At 36.8% G+C, this 14,108-nt stretch overlaps 1 protein-coding gene across 2 annotated transcripts in view; it reads right to left on the bottom strand.

The window, feature by feature from the left end:
* Positions 1-14,108, bottom strand: part of TESK2 (testis associated actin remodelling kinase 2) — a 134,271-nt gene that overhangs the window by 59,880 nt on the left and 60,283 nt on the right. For both annotated transcript variants that reach the window (XM_043461494.1, XM_043461495.1), the window contains exon 3: positions 6,501-6,622. In XM_043461494.1, coding sequence (XP_043317429.1) covers positions 6,501-6,622 — 122 coding nt within the window. The remainder of the gene's footprint in view (positions 1-6,500; positions 6,623-14,108) is intronic.

Genomic DNA, 14,108 nt, shown 5'->3' with positions numbered 1-14,108 from the left:
TCAGGGTCTTTCCCAATGAGCCAGCTCTTTGTATAAGCTATACAATTAGAGCTATGTATCAGGAAGAGTGAAAAGGAGGGCAAAAAGAATAATTCATTCAAGGCAAAAGTGAAGAGGATTGAACTGACAGATGCATAGGGGAAGAAGAAGATGCTAAAGTCTTTGAAGGTTTAAAATCAAGAGCTTAGTTTCTGATTAGAAGCAAGGAATAAAAGGAATAACTAGAGATGAGTTTGGAATTTTCATAATGGGTAACTGGAAAGACTGCTATCTCAATAATGAGGTTGGGAAAATATTCTGACACATCCTCATAGCATTAGTAGATATTAGTGTTTCCTAGGTGTACAGTTTGCTTCCTAAGGAGACCATCTGGGAGATAACAGCCCTCTACTTCTCATCTATTCACCATGGTATTACCTAGCATGGGGTTGGACTGAGTAGTTCTAAATAAATATTTGGTGATTTGAAAGCATATTCTTCATTTTAACAAAATGGCAATCATATTGTTGCATATGGATTCTGAAGAGGAGTTAATTCTGAACAAAAATAGGTAGATAGGAAAACAAATTCAGAATGTGGCCTAAAAAGAAGTAAACATGAGATTGTCAACAGGAGTCTAAAAGAAATATTAAATTTCTCATGGCACGAAGAATAACAAAGAGGTATGAGAACAAATCTTGGTACAGGTCCTCAAAAAGGCCATCGGGGAGTGGAAGTGAGCAGGGCACAGAATTGGATTACAGATCTTTGAGCATAAGACTTCCTGGCATAAACAACCTTATTCACAAGAGGTCCAAACTATCGGTCCCTGCCCTCAACAAAGCACTTTATTGTTCTTTTTTTCAACTGATAAGTTAGAGCAACTGATGATAAAACAATCTTAACTGTATCCATGTATTTAAAAAATACATACTCACAAACAAAATATACACATCTACTTGCCTCTGTGTCTCACCAGGGCCACTCTCTTCCTTCCAACTAGAAATCTTAGGAGGGAGAAAGATAAAAAGAAAAGAGGAAATAAGGAGGCTGGGGTCAAGAAAAGAGAGAAATAAAACTGCAAAGGTTCAGCTCATTCACTCATGCTGGGCACAAAATAGCTGTGCCAGCAGAGAACCAATTCAGGCCCAGAGAATCAGATGCCCACCATCTGGCGGCACATGCAGATAGCCTTTTTTTCCCAAGTACACCTTCAAAATCACCAATATAGCAATTTTCAACTTTTTCTTTGTTTTTGAGTAGGAGATCTTTTCTGCAAAACTCTTAGATGGAAGTTCAATATAAAACAGCTTCTCTGGTTGGATGAAGCAGAGATGGAAACCAAAAGGCTCATCTGCTCAGCCACCTCCCTCCTGAAGTTAAGCCCCTGAGGACGCAAGTCGGTGAAAATCCTAGGGTTCCAAGAGATGGATTCTTCCCAATTTAAATCTCATAATGAAGGAAAACTTTGGTGCATACTTCTGTCTCAGCTTTTGTACCTCTAAAAACAAACTAACCTATACTAACAGCTTGAAAATAGGCTAAGAGCCATACTAACAAATGAACAAAAAATTTGAATCACAGAAAATATAAAGTATGAACAGTAAATTTCTAAGTCAATTAGAAAAGCATTAAGGAAATAAAAATTCTAAGAATTTGAGACTGGAACACAGTTATGCATCCTCAGTTCAGTTCAGTTCAGTCACTCAGTCGTGTCCGACTCTTTGCGACCCCATGAACTGCAGCACGCCAGGCCTCCCTGTCCATCACCAACTCCCAGAGTTTACTCAAACTCATGTCCACTGAGTCAGTGATGCCATCCAACCATCTCATCCTCTGCCGTCCCCTTCTCCTCCTGCCTTCAGTCTTTCCCGGCATCAGGGTCTTTTCAAATGAGTCAGCTTTTCGCATCAAGTAGCCAAAGTACTGGAGTTTCAGCTTCAACATCAGTCCTAGGGAAGTATAATAAATGCTTCTACTGCTATAGGACTCCTCTGGTTAACAAAAGCCAAGAGGACTCTGCTTGCTCTAGGCCCCCTTGATAAGATAGTTTCCTTCTGTTGTATTCAAAATATACAATGAAAGTAAAGGAACGAAAACATGAAAGATATAAACAACTAAAACTTCTTTTAAAAAGTAATCTACTTCCAGGCTTTTAACTGCACTATATTTGAGACAGATGGCTTATGCAGGACAAAAATGTCACCATCAAAATGCAAACCCACCATGGTTAATAATCATTATAATAATTTTCATGTATTAAATGCTTACTGTGTATTATAACAGATCTATAGATTTTATATACATTATCTCATTTGTTGGCTTATTGTGAAGATCAAGATAGAATTAACATTACATTTTATATGTTAGAAAACAGCTCACAGCAAAGAATATTATTTTTTCTAAGTTAAAAGGAAAGGGTGTGTCATTCCTGAACAACGAGGCAAAAAAAAAAAAGATAGGCTGAGAAAGTAGACCAAGGAGACATCAGAATAGGAATGGTATTCAACAAGAGCAAAGATGTACATAGACTGAAAGCTCAGGATTGTCCAATAGAGTAGCTGCTAAGCTTCATGTGGCAATTTAAATCAAATCAAATAAAAAATTTAGTTCCTTCTTTGTACTAGCCACATTTCAATGCTCATTAGCCACATGAAGCTATTGAACAGCATAAATAAAGAACATTTCCATCATTTTAGAAAGTTCTATTCTATTCAACAGCATACTCTAGCAGAAAACTCTTGAATGTATTGGAAACAGCAGTAGACCCTCAACAAATGTTTGGTGAGTGAATGAATGATAAAAGACAGATGGGATGCAGTGAGCCATTTAAAGAACTAGCCAGAGGAAAAGAAACTAATAATAATAGCTAACATTTACTGGACACTTAACAAAACCAAGTACTATTCCAGGGTGCTTTATATGGATTAAATTAATCCTCAATAACAACTCTACGAGGGATTTACAGTCATTATCCCCATTATAGATGGGAAAACTAAGGATCTCAGAGGTTAAATAACTTTCCCAAGATCCAGGATTTCAATTCAGGCAGCTTGATCTGGAATCCAGAGCCTCCATTTTTAATCAGTACACTATATAGTATTCTACTTCTTTATATAAGAACTATATCTTTAAACTTTGCTGTCATGAAATAAAATTTGTTTAGAGTCACTCTTCCCATGCAATTACCAGTCAAGTTCATAGTGAAGAGAATAAAAAAAGAAGTGATGAATAAAGAAGATTGGCAGAAAATATATCAAATGTTAATACTAGCTTGATGCCTAGATGCTGATATTAAGACCATTTTATATTTTCCTGTTTTTGTGAATACTATTTTCTCAATGATCCACAGTGATGATGTATCATTTCTACAATAATAATAAAACAGTACCTTTTAAACAAGATGAAAATATAATCAGCTTAAAAATTCCTAAGAAGAACATCAAATCAAGACTCAACCATCTCGAGGAAATGACAACCCACTCCAGTATTCTTGCCTGGGAAATTCTATGGAGAGAGGAGCCTGATGGGCTACAATCCATGGGGCTGCAGAGTTGAACACAATTTAGCGACTAAACAACATATACTATATATGGTATACTATATATTAAATAGTAAAAAAACAAACAAACAAAAAAAAGACTCAACCATCTCAAACACTGTAGATGTCCCCTAACTGATCTCTTGGCCACCAGTCTCTCCATCACTAAACCATTCTGAATTTGCCGTTACCCTCTGTCATCTAAACCCTGCTCAGAATTCAACACATAAAACATAAAATATAATCTTCTTGGCTTTGGGCAAAACATTTCTGAATAGAATGGCCCAGTTCTATCTTTCCACATTTATCTACCAATGCTATCCCGTCAAATCCTTTAGGAAAGACATGACAGAAAAAGTTCTTCTAGGAGAAACACGGTAGAAAGAGTCCTACCTCAAAGTTACAGACCTCAGACAACACATAAATCTCTTGGCCTGTTTCTTCAATGGAGAATAATTATGAAAATTAAATTTTTAAATAGGCAAAATATCCAGCATACAAGGAAGACGTCAATAAATGGTTTTCTCATTGTTGTTATTATTAACAAAATTTTTTTCAGTCCAATAAATTGCTCTATTTATTCCCTGACCAGATCACAAAAATAATCATAGTAGATATCTTAGTTCATCCTTTGAACAAGCTGTTGAACTAGTCTTCCCTGTGGCCAGCATCTCTACCTTCTACAAAATGGGTGGTCTTTTCCTTCATTCAACCTCATGGAGAAGAGAATTTGAACAGCCACAAGAAGTTGTTTCCTTCTTTTTTTTTTTTTCTTTCCACTTGTTTTTATTAGTTGGAGGCTAATTACTTTACAATATTGTAGTGGTTTTTGCCATACATTGACATGAAGCAGCCATGGATTTACATGTATTCCCCATCCTGATCCCCCCTCCCACCTCCCTCTCCATCCCATCCCTCTGGTTCTTCCCAGTGCACCAGCCCCGAGCACTTGTCTCATGCATCCAACCTGGGCTGGTGATCTGTTTCACCCTTGATAGTATACTTGTTTCAATGCTGTTCTCTCAGAATATCCCACCCTCGCCTTCTCCCACAGAGTCTAAAAGTCTGTTCTGTACATCTGTGTCTCTTTTTCTGTTTTGCATATAGGGTTATTGTTACCATCTTTTTAAATTCCATATATATGCAATAGTACACTGTATTGGTGTTTATCTTTCTGGCTTCCTTCACTCTGTATAATGGACTCCAGTTTCATCCACTTCATTAGAACTGATTCAAATGAATTCTTTTTAATGGCTGAGTAATATTCCATAGTGTATATGTACCACAGCTTCCTTATCCATTCATCTGCTGATGGGCATCTAGGTTGCTTCCATGCCCTAGCTATTATAAACAGTGCTGCAAAGTTGTTTCCTTCTTTGAAGAATTTTCCAACAGTATAAGTCTTATAAATCAGATCCTCCATGTAGATAATGCTATATTTACCAACACATCAGGCAATCCATGTGTTATCTGTCAGGGAAATTTGCTTCTTGTTGATTTTGTCATAAACACATATGTAGATCAATTCATCTACTGACTTCAGGTTCGGTTACTCCCACGCAATATATGGTTCCACGGTCCTCAGCATGTTAAATGGAGCATAGTTGATCTAAACGAAGGTGCCACTGAAGACTTGACAAAGGTGAAGAAGTTGCAACGTCTTTCAGATCTGTGAACTCACAACACCGATACCTCTGATCCTGATGACAAATGCCAGTTTGGGCTCTGCAGGTAGAAGCTGCCAGCTTTTCTTGCCATCCTAGCCATCAGAATCTCAGTTCTGTACATCTGCCTATACTGTTTGTGATAGCACTTAGCTTCTTTACAGATAAGCTTCATTCCTTACCTTTTGAAGAATCTTTTGGGCAAATTTCTTTCATAGGCACTTGATCTTCAGCTCTGCAAAATTCCTTCACTTTTCAAAAAATATATTTGTTTTCTAATTTTATTTATTTTGACTGTGCCAGTCTTAGTTGCAGCACACACAATCTTCCATCTTCATTGTGGCATGTGGGATCTTTTACTTGCAGAATACAGAATCTTTAGTTGTGGCATGCAGGATCTAATTCCCTAACTAGAGATCAAACCCAGGCTCCCTGCATAGGGAGCGTGGAGTCTTAGCCACTGTCCACCAGTGAAGTCCTCAAAATTCCTTCATTTTTTTCTTAAGGGTTTCAGTAGGAGCATTAGTTTTCTCCTCTTCTGCATACTCCATAGCCAAATGGGTTTTTAATTCACTGACTCCTTAAAAAGCTTTGCACTTTTACCTTTATGCTTTATTTGTTATTATTTTGTTCCTTTCTGAGTTTCTAGAAGACTCCTGAAAATCCCTTGGACAGCCAGAAGCTCAAACCAGTGACTTAAAGGAAATCAACCCTGAATATTCATTGGAAGGACTCATGCTGAAGCTGAAGCTCTAATACTCTGGCCACCTGATGCGAAAAGCTGACTCACTGGAAAAGACCCTGATGCTGGGAAAGACTGAAGGCAGGAGGAGAAAGGAAAGACAGAAGATGAGATGATTGGATGGCATCACCAACTCAATGGACATGAGTTTGAGCAAACTCCGGGAGATAGTAAAGGACAGGGAAGCCTGGTGTGCTGCAGTCCATGGGGTCACAAAGAGTCAGATACAACTTAGCGACTGAACAACAACAACAATTTTGTTCCTTTCTGAGTTCTTCCCCTATCTTCTAAAATCCTATTAAACTTCACATTCCAATTTGATTCAACCTCCTCCAAGAAAGCTTTCTGGCTCTGCCAAGGGAAGTCCCAAAAGTTGCCTTACTAAATGCAGTTAATTACCAGAAAATTAAGTCTCAATAGGTAGAAAAAGACCTACAGCCCAGCTAAATTCCAGCAAGACAAATGCAGCATGAAATCTGGAATCCCTCTTTTCAGCTATTAATACTCTTCTAACAAGTTTCCAATAATGTTTCAGCTTTCTCACTGATCTCTGAAAGGATGGAAAGGCCATTACCTAAGGATGTTGGGATGGGAGAGTCTATTCATGAGCTGCACTTCTTTCAGCATGTTTGCCCGGTTACTGCTCAACGTGTTCATCTTAAGAGCCATCACTTGGCCGGAAGCTCGGTGGCGCACCTAGAAAATAAAATAGAACAAGAGACTCAAGGATGGCAGCTATATATGAGGTCAAAGTCTCCACATGTAGAGCATGCTGAGAGGTTTTACTGCCAATTCAGATAAAACAGACATGGTAAGGGATGTTTTTCTATAAACTCTGATTACACAAGGGTTTCACATCTGTTAACAAAGATGGATTTATTCCTTTGAAGACCAAAACTGTTTCATATTAAGCTGGCTAGAAAATACATGATTATACCTCAAGAAATCATGATTGCTAACTTTGCTGTCCACCTGAAACTATCACAACATTGTTAATTGGCTATAATCCAATACAAAATAAAAAGTTTAATTAAAAAAAAAAGAAAGAAATCATGATGTTTTTTAAAAAATACCTTAGAGAAAAACGGGGAAAATGTAGGCTGGTTCCTAATGGCCAATGCTTCTAAGCCTTAGGACACTAACCGGAAAGTCTCTTTCGTAGAGTTTTAACTGTGCACAGAAAAGATTCGTGCACAAGGCTTATATAACACTTAATGAACTATAAAACTGTCTTTATAGGACACTAAACCCACATCCTCAAAATCTCTCCCAAGCACCATAAAATGTATATCTATACAGAAAAAATTATTGCATGTTAAATATAGAAAGAAGGCAGTGAATCTCTGGACCTAATATTGCGTAACCCAACCCAAAGTTCCTTATAATTATTTACATACAATCAAGTCAGATACAAAAAACCTGAGCCACACCACTCACACCATTACCCATATACACAGAGCAAAGTCTACTTCTAAAATGTTCATTCTCTGTAGAACTCAATCTATTTTACATGTAAAAATATTATTTTATAATTTCAATACACACGCCACAGGCTTAAAAAAACTCAACATTTTACCTGCAAGAAAATTAACTATGTTTTCAGCCTCCAAAAGTAGTCTCAGTGGTATCAAAATGAGAGAAAATATTTTGTCTTAACCAAAAGAAGTTCAATTATTCACTTAGATATGTGTTTCCTACTGGGCAATTATGAATGAGGCTGTAGAAAAGTTACAAAGTACCAAAGACCTCATTACTTACTGGTTAAAAAACAATTCGTTTCAGATCATGTACAACAGGGACATGCCATGCACAACTGTCATCATTCTATGAACTTTCAGAGTGTCATTTCAGGATCTTATTTCTACTTCACCAAGTGGAAATTCCAATAGAAAACACGAAAAACTACTTAACTCTTCAATCTCCAGAAATTCTTTGACAGGACAACAGCCTCAGAAGTTTAATATAGCTATTAATATAGGACAGACAAATGTAAGACCAGAAACTATAAAACTCCTAGAGGAGAACATAGGCAAAACACTCTCCGACATAAATCACAGCAAGATCCTCTATGACCCACCACCCAGAATACTGGAAATAAAAGCAAAACTAAACAAATGGGATCTAATGAAACTTAAAAGCTTTTGCACTGCAAAGGAAACTATAAGTAAGGTGAAAAGACAGCCCTCCGATTGGGAGAAAATAATAGCAAATGAAGAAACAGACAAAGGATTAATCTCAAAAATATACAAGCAACTCCTGCAGCTCAATTCCAGAAAAATAAATGACCCAATTCAAAAATGGGCCAAAGAACTAAACAGACATTTCTCCAAAGAAGACAACAGATGGCTAACAAACACATGAAAAGATGCTCAACATCACTCATTATTAGAGAAATGCAAATCAAAACCACAATGAGGTACCATTACACACCAGTCAGGATGGCTGCTATCCAAAAGTCTACAAGCAATAAATGCTGGAGAGGGTGTGGAGAAAAGGGAACCCTCTTACACTGTTGGTGGGAATGCAAACTAGTACAGCCGCTATGGAAAACAGTGTGGAGATTTCTTAAAAAACTGGAAATAGAACTGCCATATGACCCAGCAATACCACTTCTGGGCATACACACTGAGGAAACCAGATCTGAAAGAGACACGTGCACCCCAATGTTCATCGCAGCACTGTTTATAATAGCCAGGACATGGAAGCAACCTAGATGCCCATCAGCAGATGAATGGATAAGGAAGCTGTGGTACATATACACCATGGAATATTACTCAGCCGTTAAAAAGAATTCATTTGAACCAGTTCTAATGAGATGGATGAAACTGGAGCCCATTATACAGAGTGAAGTAAGCCAGAAAGATAAAGACAATACAGCATACTAACACATATATATGAATTTAGAAAGATGGTAACGATAACCCTATATGCAAAACAGAAAAAGAGACAAAGAAGTACAGAAATAGACTTTTGAACTCTGTGGGAGAAGGTGAGGGTGGATGTTTCGAAGAACAGCATGTATATTACCTATGGTGAAACAGTCACCAGCCCAGGTGGGATGCATGAGACAAGTGCTCGGCCTGGTGCACTGGGAAGACCCAGAGGAATCGGGTGGAGAGGGAGGTGGGAGGGGGAATCGGGATGGGGAATACGTGTAACTCTATGGCTGATTCATATCAATGTATGACAAAACCCACTGAAATGTTGTGAAGTAATTAGCCTCCAACTAATAAAAAAAAAAAGAAAAAATATAATAATATAGGACAACACAGCTTATCTTAAAACTCAAAGAAGCAATGTTTCAGAGTGTCTAGACAGAAGAAGGGGAAGGAAGAATTAAAACGCTCAGAGCCACAGGAACCCTGAGCAGAAGAACTGGGCACAGCACTGGCTGTCTCTACCCTCTTCTAGATCCCTGAGTGAGATTTGGAACCAGCTCTCTTCCTAGTGCATCAACGATTCTGTTGTCTTGTACCTCGTGACTGATGAAAGAGAAGTGGCTTTCCTTTTCAGATCCTGCGTGGATAAGTTAAAAGAGACATTTATATACAAAGAACACACTGACAGTGTTTTTCCAGCTCTATTTACAGAAGACATCTGTTTTTTAATAAGGGCTCTCCATTCTGAAAGTCACTCTTTTTTTCTTTTCCCCATCATCTGAAAACTATCACTCTTGAGGTTTTGTTTTGTTTTCTTTTTTTATTTTTATTTTTTTGTTTGTTTTCTTTTTTTAATGTCTGCTTTTAAGAAACTTTGATAAAACAATGTGTGAAATTTAGGGATTAAAAAAAGTTGTTTCAAATTAATCATAAAAAACCCTACTTCCTTAAACAAGTAGACAAGGAGATGAACATGTTCATAACACTGTATGTCTTTCATCTGCATAAAATATTTTCCTCTTTCTTCTAGCCCCTCAAATTCTACCTATCTTTGAAGGCCACACTCAAATATCCCCTTCCTCTCTGACATCTTCCTTGTCTGTCTCTAGGAACTGATGTGGTTTCCTTCTTTATACTGCCTCTGAACAACAGTATACAACTCAGGACATAGTTCTGTGCATAAATATCTCCTCACTAGGCTACAAAGCATTTTGAGACCAGGATCTATATTGTATTAATTTTTATTTTGCAGTACCTACAAGGCCTGGCACATCATAAGAGCACAATGAAAACAGCAGCAAGAACTATACAGCAGCAAGTTAAATGATACTTCTAACATACTTTTTAAGGGCCAGAGCATCATTCACTTATCCAGGTAAGTTCTTTCAGGATAGTGCTTTTCTTTCTTTTTCTCTTTTTGGTGGCAGAGGTATGGGGGAAGGATATAAACAGAAAAGCAGTACAAGATTCGGCTTAAATTTTCTGGAATTAACCATCTAGAAAAGGACAAACAATAAGCAATTTGACCAATCAGTCAAGAAAGAGAATAAAGACTCAAATACATCACAAGAGGTATTTATATGAATGTTGATGTACTTAGGGAAAAACTTCATGGGACTTCAGTGAAACCTCCAAGAATTAATAGATTTGGACAGATTTTTGAAGCACAAAACTGACTACAAGCAATAAAGAAAAAGGTATCATCCAGTACAGAGGTCCACAGGACTTCCCTGGCAGTCCAGTGGTTAAGACTCCACATTTCCAATTCAGAGGACATGGGTTCAATCCCTGGAAGGTGAACTGAAGATCCCACATGCCCCAGAGCAAGGCCAAAAGAAAAAAAAAAACCATAGAGGTCCACTAAACATGAGGAACCTGTCTAAATCCAGGAGGATCTTCATTCCAAGTTGTCAAAACCACAGCAATTTGTCAGCCCTCAAACCTACTTAGATTTTCAGAATGAAGGGAAGGTCAATTTCTGCTTAAGTTTCTCCTCTACACATAGATCATTGTTACTACTACTAAGAGGATTTCCAAGAGACTGATATCTTTAAATATCTTATTTTTAAAAAATTAAAAATGGAATTGCAATTCTACTTCTAGGTACAAACCCAAAAGGACTGAAAAAGGGTCTCAAAAAAAATATTTGTACACTCATGTTCAAATCAGCATTATTTATAACAACCAAAGGGCAGAAGCAACCCAAGAGTCCATCAACAGATGAACAGATAAACAAACTGTGACACATGAGGGAATATTATTCAGCCTTAAAAAGGAAGGAAATTTTGACACATACTATCACATGGATGATATTATGATATTATTGAAGATATTATGCTAAGTGAAGTAAGCCAGTTAGGAAAAGGCAAATACTTATGATTCTACTTATATGAGGTTCCTCAGATAGTTTAATTCAAACAGAAAGAATGTAGAATGGTGGTTGCTAGGGGTTGCAGGGAGGAGAGGAATTCAGAATTGTTTAAACAGAGTTTTAGCCTTGCAAGATGAAAACAGTTCTGGAGAATGGTGACACAAAAATATGAACTGAATTGTACACTTAAAAATGGTTAAGATGGTAGATTTTATATATACTTTACCACAAGTATAAATAAAGGAAGGAAGAAAAGAAAGAAGAGATAGAGAGGGAAGAGGTAAGAAAATTCTTACCAAGGTAAGAAAATTACTATCCCTCTTTGATTTTTAAATTCAGCTGATGCTACCATAGAATCTTCAAATTCACTTTCTAAAGAAGAACATAGCAGAGTGGTGAAGTACTCAAGCTTTCAAGATGAGCAGACCAAATCCAAGTTTTAATGCTCAGAGTGACTTTTTTTGAAGTTTTCTGTTGTAAAATAAAGAGAATGATAGTCTCTATATCATTTGGAAGATAAACTGATGTTGTTACGTTAAAGAAACAAAAAAATGTGTATAAAGTACTTAACATAGTGCTTGGCACATAGTAAGTATTCAGACAAATAGGTACTGTGTTTAATAAAGATAAGAAATGATATGTTCATAACAGTTTAGCATATCAGGTGATTTTGAGATAATATAGAAAATGTATACCTGTAATTTTAAGTGAAAAGAGCAATATTCAAATCTGTATTGGCCTCCAAGATGATTTATTTATTACAAAGGGGAAAAGATAACCTTTACAATGGAGAAGTCTGGCAGCTAGCACCTTAATCAAGGGGTTATAAATTCAGGTATTATCAAAAGTGAGACATGCAACATTATCAACCTTCTGAAGCAATGAAATACACTTGCCAAAATGTTTAACTCAAAACCTAATCATAAGAAATTGACTCATCAGAAAAGACCCAGATGCTGAGAAAGACTGAAGGCAGGAGGAGAAGGGGATGACAGGGGATGAGATGGTTGGATGGCATCACCGACTCAATGGACATGAGTTTGAGTAAATTCTGGATGTTGGTGATGGACAGGGAGGCCTGGCATGCTGCAGTTCATGGGGTCGCAAAGAGCTAGACACGACTGAGCGACTGAATTGAACTGAATCATAAGAAAAAAATCAGACATGTTCAGAATACCTAAAAGACAACTGTACAGTACTCTTCAAACAAACAAAATGTGGGGGAACATTCCAGATTTTTTTAAATTTTTGGAAAAAAAAAAATTTTTGGCCATACCTCATGGCATGGGGGATCTTAGTTCCCTGACCAGGGATCAAACCCATACCCCCTGCAGTGGAAGCACAGAGACTTAACCACTGTACTGCCAGGGAAGCCCTGGAATATTCTAGATTAAAAGAGATTAACAGTCATAACCACTGAAATGAAACAAATGAAATCTTAACTGAATTCAGGGTCCAAAACTTATAAGACTTTTTGGAAGCAAACAGAGAAAATTTTAATAGAGACTGTACATTAAATTATTTTACTGAATTAAGACTAATTGTCTAACGTATAAAAAATGATGTATTTAAGTGTCATGATGTCTGCAATTTGCTTTCAAGTGGTCTGTCAAAAAAACAGATAAAGCAATGTAATAAATACTAACAACTGATGAATCTAGATGAAGGGATTTACAGGAGTTTACTGCATTATTCTTTCAATTTTCTACAGATTGAAAAAGTTTTCAAAAGTTGGAATAAACAAGTAAAAACTGAATTTTATTTCCTTACATGAATTTACAAAATTAAGAAATAAAGATTAGCTTTTAATTGTAGGGGGAAAAATTCTGCATATGGCATATGCCTAAGTTTATGTCAAAACAAAAAGAAGTGGAAGTAAGTTTATACAATATTAATGATGCTTATCATTGACAGTAGACCAATGATTTTTTCTTGCTTTTATGTTTCTTCATTTTCTACTTCTTCCATAATGTACTTGCCTTAATTTTCTAATAGAAAACATAGCTTTTCAACTTTAATTTATATTCATTTTTAAATAAATAATATATGCATATATTTTCTTTGTAACACATTAAAACAATATACATAAGTAAAGTTCTTTTTGACCATCAGATTCATTAATCCCAATCTTCTGTGCTCATTCTCAGAAGTTGTTATTATTTCAAGATTGATTAGTACCTTTCTGGGAATTTTACAAAATGCACTGACCAAAACAACAACAAATCAGTGGTGTGTATAACGTATACATGATCTAGATGAAGGATATATTATGTAAATCAGAAGATGAAAGCTCTACAAAACAAAGGCTTCTTTCAACATCTCAGAAGTCCAAGTACCCTACATGTCCTAAGTCCTAGGAATGTTTCAGTAGTAAGCTGAAACAAAAAAACAAAAAAGCCATAGATACCATCACCACAATGAGAAACCCAAGAACCACAACAAAGAGTACCCCTGCTCACTGCAACTAGTGAAGAGCCTGAGTAGCACTGAAGACCCAGCAGAGTCAAAAATAATTAAATGATTTTTTAAATAATGATGATAAAAAAAAAAAAGATCCACAAACAAAAGCTACAAACTAAGCCACAACGAAGAGTTGGCCAAGTGTGTGCATGCAGCTTGAAAGTAACGGATAATCTTTCATTAGTCTTTTCAGTCACATTCAAATAGCAAATACTACCAGTCCAGTTCAGTCGCTCAGTCATGTCCGACTCTTTGAGACCCCAAGGACTGCAGCACTCCAGGCCTCCCTAACCATCACGAACTCCTGGAGTTTACTCAAACTCATGTCCATTGAGTCAGTGATGCCATCCAACCATCTCATCCTCTGTCGTCACTTTCTCCTCCCGCCTTCAATCCTTCCCAGCATTGGGTCTTTTGCATCAGGTGGCCAAAGTATTGGAGTTTCAGCTTCAACAACAGTCCTTCCAATGAC

The sequence above is a fragment of the Cervus canadensis genome, chromosome 2 (genome assembly GCF_019320065.1).
Source record: "Cervus canadensis isolate Bull #8, Minnesota chromosome 2, ASM1932006v1, whole genome shotgun sequence".
In the NCBI taxonomy this organism is placed as follows: domain Eukaryota; kingdom Metazoa; phylum Chordata; class Mammalia; order Artiodactyla; family Cervidae; genus Cervus; species Cervus canadensis.
The sequence above is the reverse complement of the archived record's forward strand: the minus strand, read 5'-3'. Positions and strand labels throughout refer to the sequence as shown.